The 19677-nt window shown below is 48.1% G+C and overlaps 1 protein-coding gene across 7 annotated transcripts in view; it reads right to left on the reverse strand.

The window, feature by feature from the left end:
* Positions 1-19677, reverse strand: part of ANKS1B (ankyrin repeat and sterile alpha motif domain containing 1B) — an 806451-nt gene that overhangs the window by 14180 nt on the left and 772594 nt on the right. For all 7 annotated transcript variants that reach the window (XM_037068001.1, XM_037068000.1, XM_037067999.1 and 4 more), the window contains 3 exons: positions 15240-15251; positions 14249-14335; positions 7074-7211 (listed from right to left, as the gene is read on the reverse strand). In XM_037068001.1, coding sequence (XP_036923896.1) covers positions 7074-7211; positions 14249-14335; positions 15240-15251 — 237 coding nt within the window. The remainder of the gene's footprint in view (positions 1-7073; positions 7212-14248; positions 14336-15239; positions 15252-19677) is intronic.

Genomic DNA, 19677 nt, shown 5'->3' on the forward strand with positions numbered 1-19677 from the left:
TGTGAGCCCTGGAGAGCAAGTGCTGGGCCGGCTCGGGGTAGGCACTCAGTCGGTGTGTTTTGTATGGACTTTGAGGTTGTCCTTGGGGGTGGGAGATGGCTGCAGCAAACACGTAAACCAAAAACGGAGGCACATATACCCACCCGGGGTCTGACAAGAGGGGATACGGCGCTGCTCTCCTGTTCTCAGCCCTTGGGGCAGAATGAGCACCAGGTACTGCAGACGGCTGGTGCCCTGGCACGGGATCTGCAACAGCTGTGGGTGGTGGGTGCTTTGTTTTCTCGGGGTTGCAGGTGAGGAAGCTGAGGACTGGAGGCATTCTCCGCCCAGGAGATAAAGCTAAGAAGTGCTGACCTGGGATTGAAAACCAGGCTGATTCTACAGGCCACACCCCTAAGCACAGAGCTTGATTTTTAGTTATTCGAGAGGGAATTCAAAGGAATACATGTATGAATGCTGAAAAACAACCTATAAAACTATTCAGAATGCCTACCTTCTAACTTTACAAAAAAGGGGATCGCTTTAAGGCACTTAAAACATCTCTTCTCCCCACCAACTTTCCTCCGAAATAGGGCTGAGAAAAACAGTGGTTATGATTCTCTGAATATCCACCCACTTCTGGTGTTACAGCTTGGTTAATTCGCGATGGTTTATGCCAATGGAGAAGCATGGATAGACACCACTCAGTGCTAATTTTCTCTCTCTCTCTCTCTTTTTTGGTGGGGGTGGGGGACAGTGGTGTAAGACTATGGGGCGGGGGTGCTGCCTGTTTTATTCAATTAGGGCCATTTGCTGCCCCTGGGGTCTTGGGTGCCTCCCGCTGCAGGACCTTGTTGATAAGTTCCAGCTGCTGCACGAGGCAGGGCGGGGCTTCCGCACTCTCTGTCGTTGCTACGTTGGAAGTGGGAGACCACACAGGGCCAAGTGTTACACTCCAATCTTCAGGATTCCACGCACTTTCACATTGTCTTATATTGCCATGTACTCTCAGAGCATCCTAATGAAATAGGTGGAGGGCCATTTTCAGGTAGAGAAAATGAGAAAAAGAGTGAAAGAGACCACCGAGCTCCAGGTGCACAATATCAAGTTCATCATCAGAGGTCAACTAACATCAACAACAGTTCTTCTGAATCTCTAAGTTCCCACTTCGTGCACAACTGCTGCAACATGAGCTATAAATACCTTTTGTCAGGAACCTCGAACTAATCCAAGGAAGTAACCTCAGAGTTTAAGAAAGAGTGAAATGGGTGGAGGTAGTCAAAAGGTACAAACTTCCCGTGACAAGAGATTAAGTTCTGGGAACACAATGTACAGCATGGGGTGACCACAGTAAACAACATTGAGTCGTATATTTGGAAGTTGCTCTAAGAGTAACTCTAAGTTCTCATCATAAGGAATAAAATTAGCAACTACGTGAGGTGATGGATGTTAACTTATTGTGGTGATCATTTTGCATATATGAGGTCTTTTGGGGTTGGAGGGGAGTCTAGGCATTGTTCACATAACGAGGTTAGTTTATGTAACACCGATTCAACCTTGGCCGCCAAGAAGAGTGGACTGGAATGTGCATGTGTGAATAATGAGGACTTCACGGTACTAGTCAGTGGGGGCAGTGGATGACATTGAATGAGCATGTGTACTGTGTGGCCATCACAGGCAAAATGAGTGAGTAGAGCAATGAATTAGCATCACATTTTGTGTTAAGCTTGAACATTCCTCCATGGAAACTATTTGGATGATTCAGAAGGCCACGCACCCACCCATGCATCACGTCTCGTGAAGAGTGTTTTGGCAAAACATCAAATCACCCAGATGACTTAGCCCACGTACAGCCCAGATTTGGCACCCTGCCACCTAGCTTTTCCCAAAACTAAAATCCTCTTTGAAAGGGATGAGATTTCAGACCACCAGTGAGATTCAGGAAAATATATTGGGGTAGCTGAGGGTGATTGGGAGAGCTGTGTGCAGTCCCAAGGTGCCTACTTCGAAGGGGACTGAGGTGTCATTGTCCTATGTGCAATGTTTCTTGTACCTTCTTCAATAAATGTCTATAGAGACTATGTTTGATATTATGTGGCTGGATACCTTCTGGACAGACCTCACAACTATCTCAAATCTTTATGTTGTACACCTAAAATGAATACAATGTTCTATGTCAATTATATCTCATTCAAACTGGAAGAATATAAAGGGCCCAGGAATTCTAATTTCATTAAACTGATAAGGGAGCCAAGACAGAAACCTGTAGCAGAGTCAAAGTCAGAAACAGGCAGGGGTCTCACTGAACATGGCCATGTGGTTGACCCCCGTCAACTCAAGCACAGAGTTCTTCCTTTCCTTCTGTTTGCTGTTATGGACCGAGGGTAGAGTACGACCAAATGTCTGCCGAGAACGCTTTCCCGTATTTTGTCGTTTGTTTCTCCAGCTGAGCTCCTTTCATGGCCCACATTCAGCCAAGAGAGCCTAGGCAACAGGGAGCTCATCTCCCTCCTGCACGCCCACCAGCACCATGACTCCGACATCCCCTGCACGTTCCTGCGCTGCGCCCTGAGGATGACCGAACCTGGGAGCTGCCAGTAGGAGAAGAGTGAGCTGGGTTAAAAATACCCAGCCCTGCCAACATATTCTTTTAGACAGAAGTGAGATTTCGCAAGGGTCTAGTGTCAGTCATGGCTTTAATGCTATTTCAAAAAAAAAAAGAAATGAAAACAAAAAACCAACAAAACCTTTCCTGTTTTAAAACTACTGAATGAGGTCCTTCCAGATTTTTAAAACAGATCCAGTACTCCCACACAGAAGGCATCAAACTCTTTCTGATCTACCCACCTCAATTCTATGACTCAGAAATCTAGACTAACCGAGTAAAGAACGTATAGAAGATGATAGCTGCCAAGTCACCTTGGTTATTACTGTATTTTGCCGTGTGTAGTGCTCACCATTTTGCCCAAATTTTTGAGGGAAAAATATAGATGCACATTATCCATGGGTATCATGAGTACACACTGTGGGTGGAATAATCCTGTGTATAATGCTCACGGAAGCGTGGGTGTGCGCTATCATGGCATTTGTATGCCATCTGTAACATACGGTACTTACGTCTCTTACGGCGGTAAGAGGAACACTGTAGCCCTCGGATCTGGTGGCCACGGAAATACTCTCCCCCCTCAATGTAATCCTAGCAGCAGAATTTCTCTTCATTCATTCGAGATGGGAGAGGGAAAGAGCACCACTGAATCTGTATTTCTAAACCTACAACTTCTAGTCTTGTTTCTACCCAAACCTACCGCTCGCTCTTCCCCCCCCCCCCCCCCCCCGTTTTCACTACCTGGACAGTGGAACTGGGGAAGCCTTTCATTCTAAGAGGTGTGTTCTCTTAGAATGAAGCATATTAGACGTGTGAGCAGATATCAGCCGCCACAAGGCTGTGAGCCTAGAAGGCAGAGGGGGCCTGGAGCTTGCCGGTAGGGACGTGCTGGCTTCTTTTTCTTGGGAACCCCAATTCCATTTTTGCTTAGTGTTTTCACTGTCATCTACCTGTCCTCTAAAACCGAAAATATCACAAGCTGAGTTCAGCACAGATGCCAAGAAATGGAGACAGGCTTCGAGATCACCAAGTGTAACAATTCCCGAAGTGTGTTCTGCAGAATGCCACCTTTGCAGGGTGCTCTCCCCAAAAGGCTATGGTGGCTAATGAACTTGGGGAGAGGCTGACCGCAACACCCACTGCCCCCCGCCCTGGAGTCTGAGCCTATTACACTCAGAAGTGTCCCGTAGTAAGTGAACTGCGCTAAACTCACATGCCACCTCTGGTAGGGGTGCTTGGGCCTCCCTACAGGTCACAGGGTTTCTGTGGGAAAATGGTCTGAATTCCAAATCTAACTCTCCATAACCTGGAAGCATTTTAGACATCATTGAATTTTCTTGATGGTAGCAGACACTCATAAAAACATATTGTGATCCAGAAAAACTCTCCAAGGTCAAAGTGGCCATAACTTTGCAATTAAAAATGTCTATGTATTTATACAGGTCAGTTAAAAGATTAAATGTATACTTAACATATTTTCTTCCCTCCCTCCCTCCCTCCCTCCCTCCCTTCCTTCCTTCCTACCTTCCTTCTTCCCTCCTTCCCACTTTCCCTGTCTCCTTCTTTCCCTCTCTCTTTAGCTATTCGGGCGGCCCAGGGGATTGACCTGTATCAAAAGAATTTTAAGGCTTCAAGACTGGACTGAATATTGAGCTGCCCTACATAAAGAAACAGAATCCCTGCTCAAAGAGGCTCTCCCCCCCCCCCCAACACCAGCAAAGCTTGTTGCATCTCAAAATCACTCAAAGGCCCAGGTTACAACTGGTGGCCTTTGTTACTATTTTTGAGGTTAGACGAACTGTTCATCTGGAGAGGATTAAAATGGTGGATTTGTGTTCTAAGATGAGAATCGTTTGGTGCTGACACCAGATGCCTAAGCTAGCAAATGTCTACATGAAATCAAACTTCTGGATGGAAACGGGGAAGAGGAAGCGATTCTCTCCACGATTTCCAGAAGCATCTGGGACATCTCAGTGACATGAAAACGAAAACCTTGACTGTTTCCCCCTGTATTTCATCTCAGTATTGTGTTTTGATTACATCTGGGCACTCTTATGAAGGCAAATCATGTGGTACCATAAAAGGCAAGTTAGAAAGAAATACTGCAACACTCAGGGAAAGGCTGGAATTCAGCTTGAAAGGTACCAGGATGTTAATACTGACATTCAGTGAACACGCTGCATAGAGGTCACATACGATTTGAGTCAAGGTTTTCTTTGTAGTATTCCTGTTTTATTTATTTATTGCTTTCTATTCTTTCAGTTCTTTCACAAGGGCAGTGGGAAAACGCTGGGCCCTAAATGCACTTGGGGCCAATCTGTCCCATGTCTCTTAGCAGAAAAGGGGCCGGGGCTACGAGCAGGGATGTCAGGAGGCGAGGGGGACAGAATGGAAGGGGGTGGAGCTAACATGGAACACCCGTTGTTTGTGAGGCGCTCTCCATACGTTCCTTCATTTCTATCCCACTGAAGACCTGTGAGGTGTAAATCCTTGGGCCTGTCTTACACACAAAGGAAACCAGCGCAGGGAAGTCCTGCAGCTGGGCTACGATCCCAGGGAGCAAGCAGCTGCACTGGGGTGTGAGTTCTGACCTGCATGTTCTTTCCACGACACCCAGCCCACTACCACGCAGAAGGTGTTTCATACAGGCCCAAACACACATGGACAGAAAGGAATTTTGCTGTTTAAACAAACAACTGCATTTGAGAAGAATGGCAAGTTATGCTGAAGTCGCCAGAAACCTAACACGGAAATAACTTTGATCAACACGGTTGATCCCCTGCAAAGAAATGCATCCGGAGATACCGAGGGCGACCTTTCCTTTGCAGTCCTTACTGCTGCCCTGTGTCATGTTTACATTATGCTCCTCACGCCTCCCAAAATAGAGGGAGATTTTTAAAGGCACGCGGATACTCCTTCCTGTTTTCAGTACTCAGACTCTCAAAGGGATGAGCCACATGCAGAATGATACCAGTGCTCCGAACATGAGTCTCGAGGGCCTTGGAATGGTGTGCATTTTGCATTATGGTGATCCCTGGTCTGTGCATGTTTGTCAGAACTCAGATATGCGGTTTCAGTCAGTCCTGCCCATGACATTGAACTCCCAAGAGTAGATTACATGGCAATATTTATACAATTCTTTAATTATGTATACTTCAAACTCATTGAAGGGAGAAGACTTGTCCAATTTAAGTGACATTTTGGAGTTCTCCTGATTACAAATTATTTCCCGGCCACAGCCATACCTGTTCCGCCTGTTTCAAATGCAGAATGCCCCAATGCACTGTTAGCGCCATCCCCAATCCATTCGTACCATCTCGAGGGTGTGTGCATGTGTGTGTTAGAGGAACACTTGGTTTCTAGAATCACTTCCATTGTCCAGGTTTGTAATACATGAGTTAGTTTTTAGATGTGAGGGCAAATAAGACTATAAGTGGTACAACACTGTAAGAACATCACTATGAGACTAACATCTGAAAAAGCAAGTGGACCAAACCTTGGTGTCCCCAATTATTTTTTGGAGGTGTCTAATTTGACTGCTATTCAATATAGAAAACCGAAAACATTGTATGAGGCACTGGGATTTATTTTTCTTCCACACAAACCCAGACCGTTATGTCCTACTATTTAGAAAAGGCAACCAGAGGAACCGACAGACACAGTGAAGGAACAAGGAGGCTGGAAAACAGATACCAGAGAAAGAACAAGTTCGTCCAATCCGAAAAGTGAAGTTAGTAGTTGGGCAGCGACATTTCAGACACCGGGAAGATGCGGAGTTCTATAGAAAAAGCTCAGAACACTGAGTCTGCAAATGACCTTACACCAGGAGTTCCTCAATATCAGGTTGGCCAAAAAGTTCATTTACTTTTTTTCATAAAATAGACATATTTTGCATTTTCACCAATAACTTTATTGATTTGGATATTCTGAGTTTGGCTATCTCTCAAGTGGTATAACACTGATTGTTCTCAATTAATGTCTCAATTTGCTCGCTATTAACCTCAATCGATCTACCCGATTGTGGAGCATTGTCCAGTGAGAAATCTCCAGCACAAAACTTCACGAAACAGTTTTGACACGTTTGATCAGTCACAGCACCTTCTCCATGCACTGCACAAATCTTTTTGTGTGTGTTTCAGTTGTGTTTTTACCTTTCTTGAAAAAATAAAGAATATGCTGAAAATGTTGCATGTTTTCTTCCATCTTCAATGTTAATATGGCTACACAAAATCCACCAATTTTGGTAAGCTTTTAAAAAACGCATGCTGCTATGACAGCTGTCACAACGCAATCTAGCAAAATTGTTTCAAATGACGTTAAAGACAACTAAGTGTTAGGAGAGCTGTTGCACAGAAAAAAAAGCCAAAGGAGTTTTTGGCCAACCCGAAACTTGGTAAACACGCCAAGTATCTTAACTGCAAGTTGGGCGTTCAGTCACAGTCAGGTCCATCTAGGGGACAGCTAAGCCGGTGAAGAGGGTGGCACTCACCACATCGAAGGCAGTGAACACGTGGCAGTAGTGGTGGTTGGACTTCAGGTCTTTCGTGATGTACGCGAACGTCGAGAGGTCTTCTGGGTCCTGGGCGGCACAGGAGATGTTCCGGATTTCATGCTCGGCAATTACGTTCTGGAAAAAATGACGTAAATGACTGCTGTTTTCCTTCACAAACCAGCGTATTTTAGAACCAGGGCAAATGCCCGGAGAAGCAGCTGCTTTCTCCCCTCGTAGAATGTTCCGGACCAGCAACATTCGAAAGGATCCAACAGGTTATTCGCGGGTAGGAATGCCAGGTCTGAACGGGATGTTTTTGCTCAATTAAAAATGATCCAAAATAGTCACGCCCTGGAGCAGCGGGGCTCACCTGGTGCTACACGCACACAGAGGCAGTCTGCTCGGCAGGCACCCGTTTAGAAAAAGTAATTACCAACCATTTTACCGTTTCCATTCCCGACGGACGCCTGGAGATGGGCAGGGCTGCCTCCTGCTGCGTCTGTCTGGGAAGGGTCACCCGCCACATCCTGCATGCAGCAGCGAGGCGCTCTGGCCCAAGGGGGCGGGTCTTGCCCCCGTCTTCCTGCTGATGGTCTTGCTTCTGCCCCCCCCCTGCCCCCGCCCCCCAGCAAAGGCAGGTGGCAGCATCGGGGGCTGTCTCTTGGAGACTCCGTGGAGGCTAAGGTGCCGGGCAGGGATGGAAGCCATAGCACCCTGCACTCTCCAGGCCCCGGATCCTCGCACTGGAGGTGGGTCCTGGAGGCCAACACCTGTCTACCTGCCCCCACCGTGCACACGTAAGAGCGGTGCCGGGGTGTCATCGACACACAGGTTGGGGACGTGGACCACAGAGCATGGCAGTGCCTCACACAAGGCACACGGTAGTGTAGGGACCGAAATTTGGGGTTGCCTGGCTGGGAGTTTGGGCTCTTTCACATAACCGCGATGTCCCTCCTCCCCACGCAGCTCGCACTCCGTTTCTGTCTCTGTAGCAAGTCTTGACGCCATTTCTCTCCCAGACCGCCTAGTCCCAACCCGCCTCTGAGAATAACTGATGGAAGGTGAGGGAGGAAGGGTTTAAGTACATTACCACGAAGCACAAAATAACCAAGGAGCACCACCGGCTGCAAACCCCTGCTAGAAACTTCATTTGATACATAAATGTATTTAAAAAGCAAAACGTTTCACATAACTGTGTGATCGTTTTCTTATCTTATAATAACCCACTTATGTTTTTGCAGCTGTCACAGATCTAAAACCCTCAGCATGTTAGTTACCCTAATTACGTGTTAACTGAACAGTCTTAAATAACCTGTCGGCAACACAATGTTCCAAGTACACCCATCAACACCTACAAATGCGTCAGAACGTCCTTCCCCGCCAGTGCCCCCCCCTCCCGCCACAACTTCATGGCCCCCACTCTACTGAGCAGAATGGCTGGGAAGCAATTAGAGAATTAACACATAAAAAATAATGAAATGAGGGCATTCTTCACCGGGGCCCTGTACAGTGACACTACACGCAGCACTCTGTCGAAAATAACTCAAATGGACATTGGAATCCCGTAAACAAGTGGCACTCCGTTGCAAGATGTGGTTTTGAACAGAAGGTCACGATCCTCTTCTGGCTCGCGGAGAGCATTTCTTCAAGGCGAATTCTAAATTAGGCAGGAGGGAGACTAATAAGACCTGTGAAGCCTTCACAGGTACGAAGGAAGGAGGCGCTGAGAGCCTCCCCCATGGTTTTCCCTGGGGGCTGTGAGGGCCTCGGGAAGACTCTGCGGGTTTGGTCCCCCCCCCCCCACGCACCCTCTCTCCGTGTGCAGGAGGCACTATTGCTGGAAACAGCGCATTGGCTCCAGCTGTTAACCCCATTGGCATTTCGTGTTCTTCAGCCATTTCAGCAGCAGGTGGACCAACTCCTCGGGAAAGCGTTGCCGTGAAGAGTGCCTTGTGGCTTTCACTGAGCCAATTCTCCGAATCTTCCCAAATCATAAAATGCCATGCTTGATGATTTTCAATGGGTGTGAGGGCATCGTGGCCCTGGGCAAAGCCGTGAAGTAGATAAAGCCTGTCTTCGGAGATCTGTATTAGGGACCCTATGACTGTGTCCTCCCCAACTCGTGTCTGGAAAGCTTAACCGCCCCCTGTGATGGTGTTTGCAGTGAGGTCTTTGGGAGGCGACTGGGTCACCAGGGTAGAGCCCTTGAGAATGGGGTGTGCGCACATATGCTGAGTCAGCTCGCTCTCTCTGCCCCGTGAGGACACAGCAGGAAGACAGCCATCTGTCTGAGCCAGGCAATGGGTTCCCCTCACACCAAATCTGCTGTCCATTGAGCCTTGGACTTCCCAGCTTCCAGAACTGTGAGGATAAGTGTTTATTGTTTAGCTGCCCCATCTAAAACATTGTCCCCATGTCTTCTTGATCTCCCCCTGATTTTCTGGAAACCCCCCCCCCCACTTCTCTATTCACTAGGGGCCCAAGGCTGCCTTTTAACTGCTCGCCCAGGCTCCTCTCCCCTGTGCTGCTCCATGTTCTGAAATCAGCCTCATCTCCCACTTTCAAAACTTTTATTTTCTTCCCACAGTCTAAATTAGTAAAACTATTCTGTACCCAACTAAGGGTAACTGATATTTTATCATCCTAACTGGCACTTAAAATATGCTGGTAAGACTCACAGACACAGAGAACAGACTGATGACCACCAGAGGGGAGGGGGCTTGAGGGCCTGGGTGAAAAAGGTGAAGGGATTGAGAAATACAAGTTGGTAGTTACAAACAGCCACGGGGAGGTCAAGTACAGCATGGGGAATACAGTCAATAATACTGTAATAACGATGTGCGGTGCCAGGTGGGTACTGCAAATACCAGGGTGGGGGGAACACTTTGTAAAGTGTATGACTGTCTAACCAGTATGCTGTGCACCTGAAACTAATACAAAATAACATTGAATATAGGAACTGTAAGTGGAAAAATGTTAAATGGATGTATATCAATGGCTCATGCAGGGAGTTATTTTTTAGCAGAACCTGAGGCATCTGTGGTGCTAGAACGAGGCGAGGATTTGGGATCCCACTCCTGAAACACTGCTGTCACTCTGACATCATCACGGGGGACGGGGGACACACCTCAGTTCAAAGCAAACTCCATTACGCTGCTCAGCCTCCATATCTAACCAAGTTCTAAGGAGTCTAGAGATTTTCAAGCTCAAGAGAAGGGCTGGGGAGGGGCTCACCTTGCCCCTTCTTTAGGATAGAAATTTGGGCAGCATCTTTCCACAAGAAGAGGTGGCTTTTCCATCTGTTGCTTTTTGTTACGTTGAGAAACAGCTTGAGGGATGTCTGGTTGGCAGGCGTGGAGTAGAATTTTTGGTTCTGAGGAGGAACGATGGAGGATTTTTGGTTGTGATAAAGAAATAATGGAGCCCAGAAATTGGCCTCTCCCTGCTTTCCTTGCTCTGGGCTCCGACAGGTAGGGCCCCCAGTGGAGGCAGCAGCCTGGGTGACTCCAGACAACCGCAGAGTGGGTGATGTTCACAACCACGCATGCTTACAGGGCTCTTTACTTGACTCCAAAAAACAATAGCCACTAGTTTCGGCAAATCTTCCAAACTGTTTTGGGTCTAAAAACCAGCATGAGCCAGCCCTGTTTGAGGTCGGTATTCAAAACAAGCAAGCAAACAGAAATCAAGCCCCGGTACCACGTGGTTCCTAATTTAGCAGGGTGGGAAGACCGAGGAGGGGGTCCAGCAGGGAGGCTACAGGCAGCCCGCCTGCACCCCGGTGTTGGACGTGGGGACACGCCACCTTTGGAAGACCCTGCTGAGCTGAGGGCGGGTCTGCACCTAAACGGTCCCGGTCCTCTGGGCCGAATGCCGAGCTGCCTCTGTGCAGCGGGTGTGGAAGCTGTTGTGCTCTCTCCGCCACATTTTTGCGCTACGTCTATTCCAGGGTCCATTGTCAATTCAAGATCATCTTCCACTTCTTCCTTCTTGAATCGGGGTTAGTGATTCGTTCCCTAAGTTACTAGGCAATGCATCTGGGTTTGCAACTAGGCACCCAACCCTTTCCCTTGAACTTGGCCAAAGCCACTTATTTATTAGAGTAAAGGGAAGCAATGCTTTGTGGGAGGGTTCATCTTTCACATAGTCTAATAGCGGGGTGAGAGGAATGGAAGAGAAGTTGACACAATTAAGCCTGGCACTTAAAACTAGTTGGTGGAAGGCATCTGTGGAGAAACAGAGCAAGTGTTAGGTTAGGGGATGGGAAAGTCAAGTGTTCGTCCTTCTCCAAGGTCAACTTGGCAAGGGGTCTGCAACCTTGGGTACTCCACCTGTCCAGGGCAGGTCGAACAACCCTCTCTATTGTGCCAGGGTTAAAGGGAAGACTGTCTTTGAAGAAAAACACAATGAAAACATGAAACAGGAATGTGCAGGTGTGATTTTGGTTGTGTCTTATGGCAGGCCTAGTGGCCACTAGTAACTAAAGTGGCAAAGTCTTCCAATAGGGCTACATGTCCCCCGTCCTTCACTTCAAATCAAGGTGGCCTCCAAGACAATGCTTCCCAGGGGAGAAATCTCTGGTTCAGACCAACGGCAGGACTCTGGGGTTTGTCCATCTGCTCCTTCCCTGCCGTGGGCATTAGAGGTCGGTCTTCGCTACAGAAGAAAGTAACAAACACGCCATCTTGCTGATGCCGCTAGAGTCCAGGTGTCAGAGCACCGTTCCTTCCACGCCACAACTGGAGGGGCTGCAACCCTTCAGCCATGGGTCCTCCACGACTTCTGCAGCCAGTCCTGCAGCCTGGTTGGTGGCAGCGTTTCTCGGCCTCCTACAGTCAAACCCCACCCGGGTAGCTTTGCACCATTTTAAAAAAATATAATCTGTCTCCTTTGGCTTCTCACACAGCAGCCAGCAGCCTGTTCCCTGCGCCCCTGCTCTCTTACTGCCCACTATCAGACTGGGGCCGATGAGCTGCACTGCCAGACACTGGGAGGGGGACCCTGGATGGCCGTCAGTTCAGGTCAGTGTCTCCACGTTAGCGCAAACCCAGGCACACATGGTCCTACGGTCATGAAGAGGTTGGTTGCACTTGTCACCATCATACGCACTTGGCCTTTGCTCTAGATTTCAAATTATGCAGAGGGCCGCCCTGAGGACTTAAAAGATATGCTGGCCTTCTTTATTTAGTGTCTTTATCCACACGAAACTGCCTTTTGTGTATCTTCTGGTGCTTCTACTTCCAAAGAGCAGTCCTCTGTGGGCAGAGATCTGTCAATTATTGGCGATTGAAGCAGGAGTGTCTCCTCCAGGTATAAAGACCTAGTTCTACAACCCTTGACATGTCCATAAGCAGAATGCACAGAACTGACAAAGCTCTCTCTCACTCCTCTGATCACGGAGGGTGGATTACAGAAGACGCTATTAATACACACACACCCCCAGTAATACCACCCGCCCCCTGGAATGACGGCCTGAAGACCCTCGGAATTCTGCAAAGCAAATACTGCTTGTTTAGAAACTGTTCGAACCCAAGCTTGCTAAGGTGGCTCATCTAGGAGAATGTCAAACTCAAACACTGAAATACATTGCTCTTCATGGTTTCCAAATGCAAAGGAGACAGTGGCCTCAGGTTAGGAACATCCCCGTGGAACTTCCCCAGGCTCAATGCCAAAGCCTTTCTTGAAATTTAGATACAGGAATAGCCACGGTATCTCCAATGAGCGTTCTACAGAGTTTTGGAACTTTTTAAACCAAATGACTCTAATTTAAGGATAATGTAAGTTTATGCATGAGCAAAAATGCTTCCAAGAAATAAAAAAGCAAATCACTGTTTTTTTTCTGATGAAGTCTCCAAAACTGTGACCTGACAGCCACAACTGGCACCAGCACGTTGCAGAGTCAGAGCCAGCATCCCACCGTGCACTTTGGGTATTGTCAGCCAGCACGGCCATGCCAGGGTATAAGCTTTTTGCTTGGCTTTCTGAACTGTCCCTAAGACTGGGAGGTTGTTTTCCTAAGTAGATTTGGGAAGCTTGGGCATACCTGACTGCTGACGCGGCAATGTTCTTCATTCTCAGAAAAATCAACAGACCTTGAATTGGTTGATTCAGATGCTTGGGTTTATTATAGACAGCCAGGCATCATTGCCCATGGGACATCCCCCCCCTGCCCCACCCCCCCAATCTCGCATCTGAATCTAGCTGCTCTGGTCCTAAGTTCCCATTGTTCAAGTTCACCTGTTTCACAACTATCTGCGACCTTTCTCCCAAATGGAGTGGGTCCAAGGGGAGGTGTGGGTGGGGAGTCCAGATAACACGTGGTATCGCCAGTGGGCGTCGCCTCCTTTCCCCTCTTTCTATACGGTACCAGTTGCAAGGTGTAGCAATAAAACGCATGGATGCTGGGGCGTTTTCTCAGGAGGAGCCAGTCAGCTGTGAGTTTATGGAGAGCGAGAGTGCACCCCCAAGCTTTCTAGCACTCTGTTATCTTTGCCAAGAAAGGAACCCTGGGACACGTTTTACGTAAAAGGCAATGCAGCTGACCGCCCTTGACCTTAGGGTCCGCCCACTCTTCCCACTGCGAGGACAATGTCCCAGCAGAGTCGCAGCATAGCCTGGGCTTCTTTTCTGACTGCGTCTCTTAAGAAGACAATACAGTTGAAATTCTCTTTTCCACTCAGTAGCTGAGAATCAAACGCAATTGTCAAATATCAAAGGCAGAGGGTGTGTTCCTTGTGGGAGGTATTCACTGCATGTATTGGAAGAAAGGACATGTACGTCTCTGGAGAAATGGGAAGACCACTGTTCTGGCACTCCACCTGGCGACGTTTCCTCGAATGGAGGAATGAGGACATGGCTGTATTTTTATCCTTCACATAACTTTTTCCTGTCCTAATGTCCTCTAGGTCCAAAGGGACATGCCAGACAGGAGGTGGCCACAGTTGACTAGAGAAGACACCATGGGAAAGTGAAAGCAGAGTACGTACAGGAACCTAGATCAACCCCCCAAAAGAAACGTGTCCTTCTGTATATGTTGAGTGTGTGCACCTGTAGTTGTGTTTAGGGAGCATGGAGTTTGGGGGTGGGGTGTGATTAAAATGGCGCACGTAGGGCATGACGGGAAATGAAGGATATCAGAGCCCAGACTTAGGTGTCCACGGTGCAGTACCCACCTTATTTGTTGCATCAATAAATTTGACTCCTTTATATGAGACTGAAAGGATAATAGTAGGGACTTTCTTCATTTGCTCTGTAGACTTCTGAAATTAAAATTAGAAAGCTGTCAGAGCAGGATGTGTTGCATGGCAACTAAAGTACATAATTTTTTTCTCTTGAAAGAGAAAAATGAGCTCAACAACAACCACCCCCCACCCTCCCCACCCCCCGCCAAACACACACCAAACAAACTTTAATTTAAGTGAGTGCCCACCTCCCCCTGGGCTTAGCTGTGGTTTGGGCTCGTAAAGAGTCTGTCTTGCACTTCAGGATCTAAAAGGAGCTCGTTCTGCTGTTTCGTGAGGGTGAAGGAAGACTCCTTTCCTCCGTCTCCAAAGGGAGAATGAGCAGCTCCATCTCCTACCGCAATTTCAAACGACAATCCTTTTGACTCGAGTTAAACCATGTCAGACTGAACTCCAAGGGCGAGTTCAGCATTAATGAGCCGTACGCTACCATCTTTTATTCCTAGTCACTTGCTTTCGTCAAGGGGCATGGGAAGTCTACATACATACTTAAAAGGGGGATTTGAACTACATCGCTGTCAATTTTTCTTGAACCTGGCCAAATCCATGAAAGCCGATAGTCTATTTACAGCAGAATCACTGTGACCATGTGGGATATAACACCACCTGTAACAATGAAGCTCTGTGGGCACAGTCTGAGTTTTGAGCCACAGCAAAAGCAGCCAGTCCAGGTAACTCGCTTCACTGAGCATTGCTCTGTTCTCTTAGGCTAAGTTCTCATTACAGATGCGCAGACCGGCTCACTGTGCTTAGAGCCAGCAGCTTCTCCAGCTCTGTGCATCTGCACAGAGTTTCCCGTGCTTGAGCGCGTGCCTGTTCGGTTCAGTTTTTCCACGCACCTGGGCCACCAGCAGTCAGATCCCTTCACTCCCCACTATGGACACTCCCCTGGTAACCACGTTAAACCTCCAGGAAAACCTACCTGACAGTTAGCCTGATGGGTGTTCCAAGACAAGACAGGTGGGAACATAATAGGAAAGAAAACACATAAAAAGGTGAGCGGAGACCATTTCAATAATTCACTGACACCATATGTTCATTAAAAAGTAAACCAAACGGGCTTCCCAGCTCTACGAGGATGCAGTGGAACGGCTGCTGGAGCGAGCAAGGTGGCGGGCTCCTGCAGACCTGTCCCCCCTCCCCCCCCATTCTGTTTTCTCATTGTTCTATTCACTGCTTTGCACACTCTGATGACCGACATGCAAGAACCTTCTGCTTGGAGCATCCCTCAACCAGCTGTCTTGTATTAAGGAACTTGGGAGAAAATAGGAACCTTTAGAATTTCTTCATTTATACATATCATCCAATTTCCCATTTTTAAATTCTGACACGTGACCCGAACCGACGAAGGCTCTCAGTCGGACAGTGTGAATAGGTAGCTACTGAATTCAAAAGTGATGACTTTATTGCCTCTTTGACACGAGCCACCAAAAGGTGTTTCATGTGGTGCTAATCATTTTGACACATCTTTTTGTTAGTTGCTATACCTGTTTCAAAGATAAAGGATTACTACTTAATATTTATTAGGTGTTTCATGCAGTATTGAAAAAAGCAGCTCTTTGAAGGGCTTTTTAACTAGTTTTAAAACTACCCAGACTCACCAGTTCTCTTAAAAGAGATATTATGAAATTGGGATGGAAGGTTAGATATTTTTATCTTTTTAATGCTTTATCCAAGCCACTCTTAAGAATGTGCAAGATAAGTCAAAGGCAAGGCTAGAAGAAATGAGTTGAATCCTGGAAGGACAGGGGTCCTCGGCCGGCACAGGCAGTAAGGCTTGGTGGATGGAACGTGTGTTGGGAGGAGTCCTTTGCCCAGAGTAACGATGAACGACAGCGAAATGCCTGGCTCATCTCCTGCCGTGAATATACCTTCCTGAGCAGATGTACTGGTGACACGAAATGACATACAGCTAATGTAAGGTTAAAGTGCCAATGTTTATTTAGTGACACCCCCACAATTAAACATTAAAAAGAGAAAAGCCCATTCAGGTGGCTCACTGAGCTCACCATTGGAGAAACTCAGGGTGCACTTCAGGGGACACCACACAGACCTCAGATTGAGTGCAAGCTGTCGTCTGCTGCTCGGGAAGGATTCCTGCGCCTGGGCTGGTGGGAAAGAGGGTGAGGAGCACAGTCCTGGGTGCAGCTGACATAATGAACAGCTACAACACGAATATTGACAATGTGAAAGAGATATGAGCAGAGTGTCTCCAGAGACACTGGCTTTTAAAAAATGGAATAAGAATTTTCCAGATGGCAAAAGACGACAAAAGAGGCTGTTCTAGTAGCAGAATCAGCACGCACACACACATACACCTGGAAATAAGAAAGGCTGTGGAGGGTGTGGGGAATTGGTGGGAGATGAGGCTGGTGCAGTGGGCTTGGAAGACTGTGACTTGCTTTGCTAAGCTAGGAGTCACTGGCAGCTTTTGCGTAAGGATGGATACAGTCAAACCTGTGTTGTGGAGAAAGAGCTCTGGACGTTGGGTGGCCAGGAACCAAGAGAGGCTGAGGGCAGGGAGGCGGGAAGCTGTGGTGCAGATTCAGACGGGAGACCCTAAGCCCCCAGGTGGAAGTAGGGGCGCTGGAGATGGAATAGGGAGCCATGGTTGCCATGGGGAAGAATCAGGAGGGTCTGCTAAATGATCCACCACTGAAGATGAGTGAGCAGAAGGACGTCACCGGTAAAGAGAGCATCCACTGAGATAAGGAATCTGGGAGGGGGGCACGCTTTTGCATGAAATCCTTTTGAATGTGCTCAGTTGGATCATGAAGTAGCGATGTCCAGTGGGAAGTTGGAAACAAGAATTAGATGTGGAAGCCCACACACACAGACGGGGTGGCTGAGGAGATGGGACCAGACAGAGGAAGAGGGTCAAGGAGTGAAGGAAAGGAGGTCAGAGAATCACCCCTCGGGGAAAGGTGACTGCGTCAGGGCTGGGGCGGGAAGAAGAGACAATGAAGGAACCTGAGACAGAGAAGAAGCCTGAGAGATGGAAGTCAAGAAGATTCCTTAGAAGGTGGGAACAGTGTCCGGTGCTCTGAGGACTAGAACGGCCAACAAATCTGTGCCCAACTCAGTGGCTGGCACAGGGAGGAGTTGCGACTTTCACTGGGTTGCCAGGGTGACACCTGGCAACTAGAAACTTCGCTGTGGGTTTATTAAGAGCCGCTTGCGGGGGGGTGGGGGGGTGGGGGTGGGAGGGAAGGGCACAGTGAGCGTCCAGGACAGGGAGTGGAGCGATGGAGCGGAGGGTGGGTCAGGACACACGCTCTTCTGTTCAAACAAAGGCACCGGTGGCAATTTCTGTCCTGACACAGGTTCCACACCATAGGCTCAGCCAAGCTGAACACGGAGGAAAAGTTGAGAGTGGTCGTGCCTTTTTCTTTTGAGGGTGCCAAGAATCCCTGCTCCCTTCACTGGAGGCAGCAGCGGGCGCCAAGGATGCAGGCCCTGCACGGGCATCTGTGAATGGCAGTGGGGCAGTGGCCATGCATGCCTGTCCAACACCTGCTCGGACCCCACCTCTCGAGTTACAGAGTGCGCACTGCCAGGCAACACTGGTTGCTAGGACCTACCTGCAGCCTTGCTGCAGAGCCCGGACTCCTCCATGTGTGGTTAAAACCCAGGCCTGATTTATTTGCCGAACCCGAATTCTCCTGGTCAGGCCCATGTTCTCAAAGGCTCTGGGCAAACCCCGTGTTACCCTTTTGTTTCCAGCTGCTTTCTCCTCCACCATAGTCCGTGCATTTCGGAGGTTTCCCAGAGTCCTGGAATTCTCTGTCTGCAGTGCCAACTTTACAGCCCAGTCTCATCTGTCATAAGGACCTCTGGGTACGTAGGCAGCTCGTGGGTGACGCCCCCAATTCACCTAACCTCTAGCAGGGGTGTCCAACCTTTTGGCATCTCTGAACCACATTGAAGAGTTGTCTTGGGCCACACATTAAATACATTGTGACACGTATTCACAGAAAAAAAATCTCATACTGTTTTAAGTCAATTTATGGTTTTCTGTTGGGTCGCATCCCCAGCCATCCTGGGCCACGTGCGGCCCGCAGGCTGTGGGCTGGACACCTCTGCCACAGCAGCCTGGTTCCCGCCGAGAGTCAGAGTGCTGTTCAGCCACACCTTGTTCACAGTTCCCCAATGGTTCATCCTTTCACTTTTCCAAGAGAAACATTTAGTTTATAGAACTAATGTTACGTTTCTTTTTTTATCTTTATTTTTATCACTGACACTGTTACAGATGCCTTGCTCTTCCCCCTGTGCCCACCTCCACCCAAACCCCACTCTCCCCCCTCCCCTCGGGCCGTCCCCACACTGTTGTCTGTGTCTGTGGGTCATGCATATGTGTTCTCTGGCTGATCCCTTCACCTTCTCTCATCCAATTAGTGTTCATTTCTGAACCCTAAAATAAATGCAACTTTTGAATCTTAAATTTGGAGACAGCCTTCCGTTTACCACTTGGGTTTATGTTGTCTGGAAGAGTTCATTACACAGAACAGGGATCAGAATTTCACATCTGGGACTAGACACCTGGACTATTGTTCTTAATGGGTAAAGTGACTAAACCCTTTTAGAGCATTTTCTTTAAAGAGAGATTTTTGGATTCAGCAAGGATAGAAATCACCATCTTCTTTCTTTTCCCTTTTTATTTATTAATCTTGACGGCTTGGGATTCTTGTATCAGGTCAGAAATGAGCACTGGTGCTTTTATTTTAGCTTAACACCCATCCCAAGCACTATGAAGAGTTTCTCATCTTCCAATACAGAGTCCACAGTACGAGGGGATCCTTGTGAGGCCGCAGGGACGCGCCTCCGGCCACAGGTGGTAAAGCGCAAACAGGCCGACGGCCCAGAGCGCTGTGTCGTGAGCTGTAATGCTGGGTTTGATGTTTATGCTCCTGGTTTGAATCGTTCGTGCCCCATAACCAGCAAGGAGAAGGACGGAGCAAGGTGGTCTGTGGGGATCATGTTGCCGCCCCTTCATTCTTTCAATGCCCTGATCATTTCCAGTGTTTTTTGAGCACAGACGGGGCAATAGCTTTCCAGATCGTCTTACCGCCATCCAACTTGGAGTATAATTTTAACCTACATGTGGCTACCCTGAGAACGCTTGCTAGTTAGATATTCAGTGCTGCGTCGTTACAGTTAATTTTGCCATGTAATACTCTCCTTAGTTTCAACGCTAAATTATTGTACTCAGTTTCAGGAAGTAAATAAAACAGGATCAAACAACGACGTTTGGTAGCCCTAAGTGACTTACAGATGATTAAGAACAGTACAGAAGACAAGCGCTGCTGTGGGGGTTCCATGCGCAGGGGAACTAGGTCTGCTCCAGGGGGGACGAGGGACCA

Source organism: Sturnira hondurensis, unplaced genomic scaffold, assembly GCF_014824575.4.
Source record: "Sturnira hondurensis isolate 20B ecotype Veracruz unplaced genomic scaffold, ASM1482457v3 Scaffold0017436, whole genome shotgun sequence".
In the NCBI taxonomy this organism is placed as follows: Eukaryota; Metazoa; Chordata; class Mammalia; order Chiroptera; family Phyllostomidae; genus Sturnira; species Sturnira hondurensis.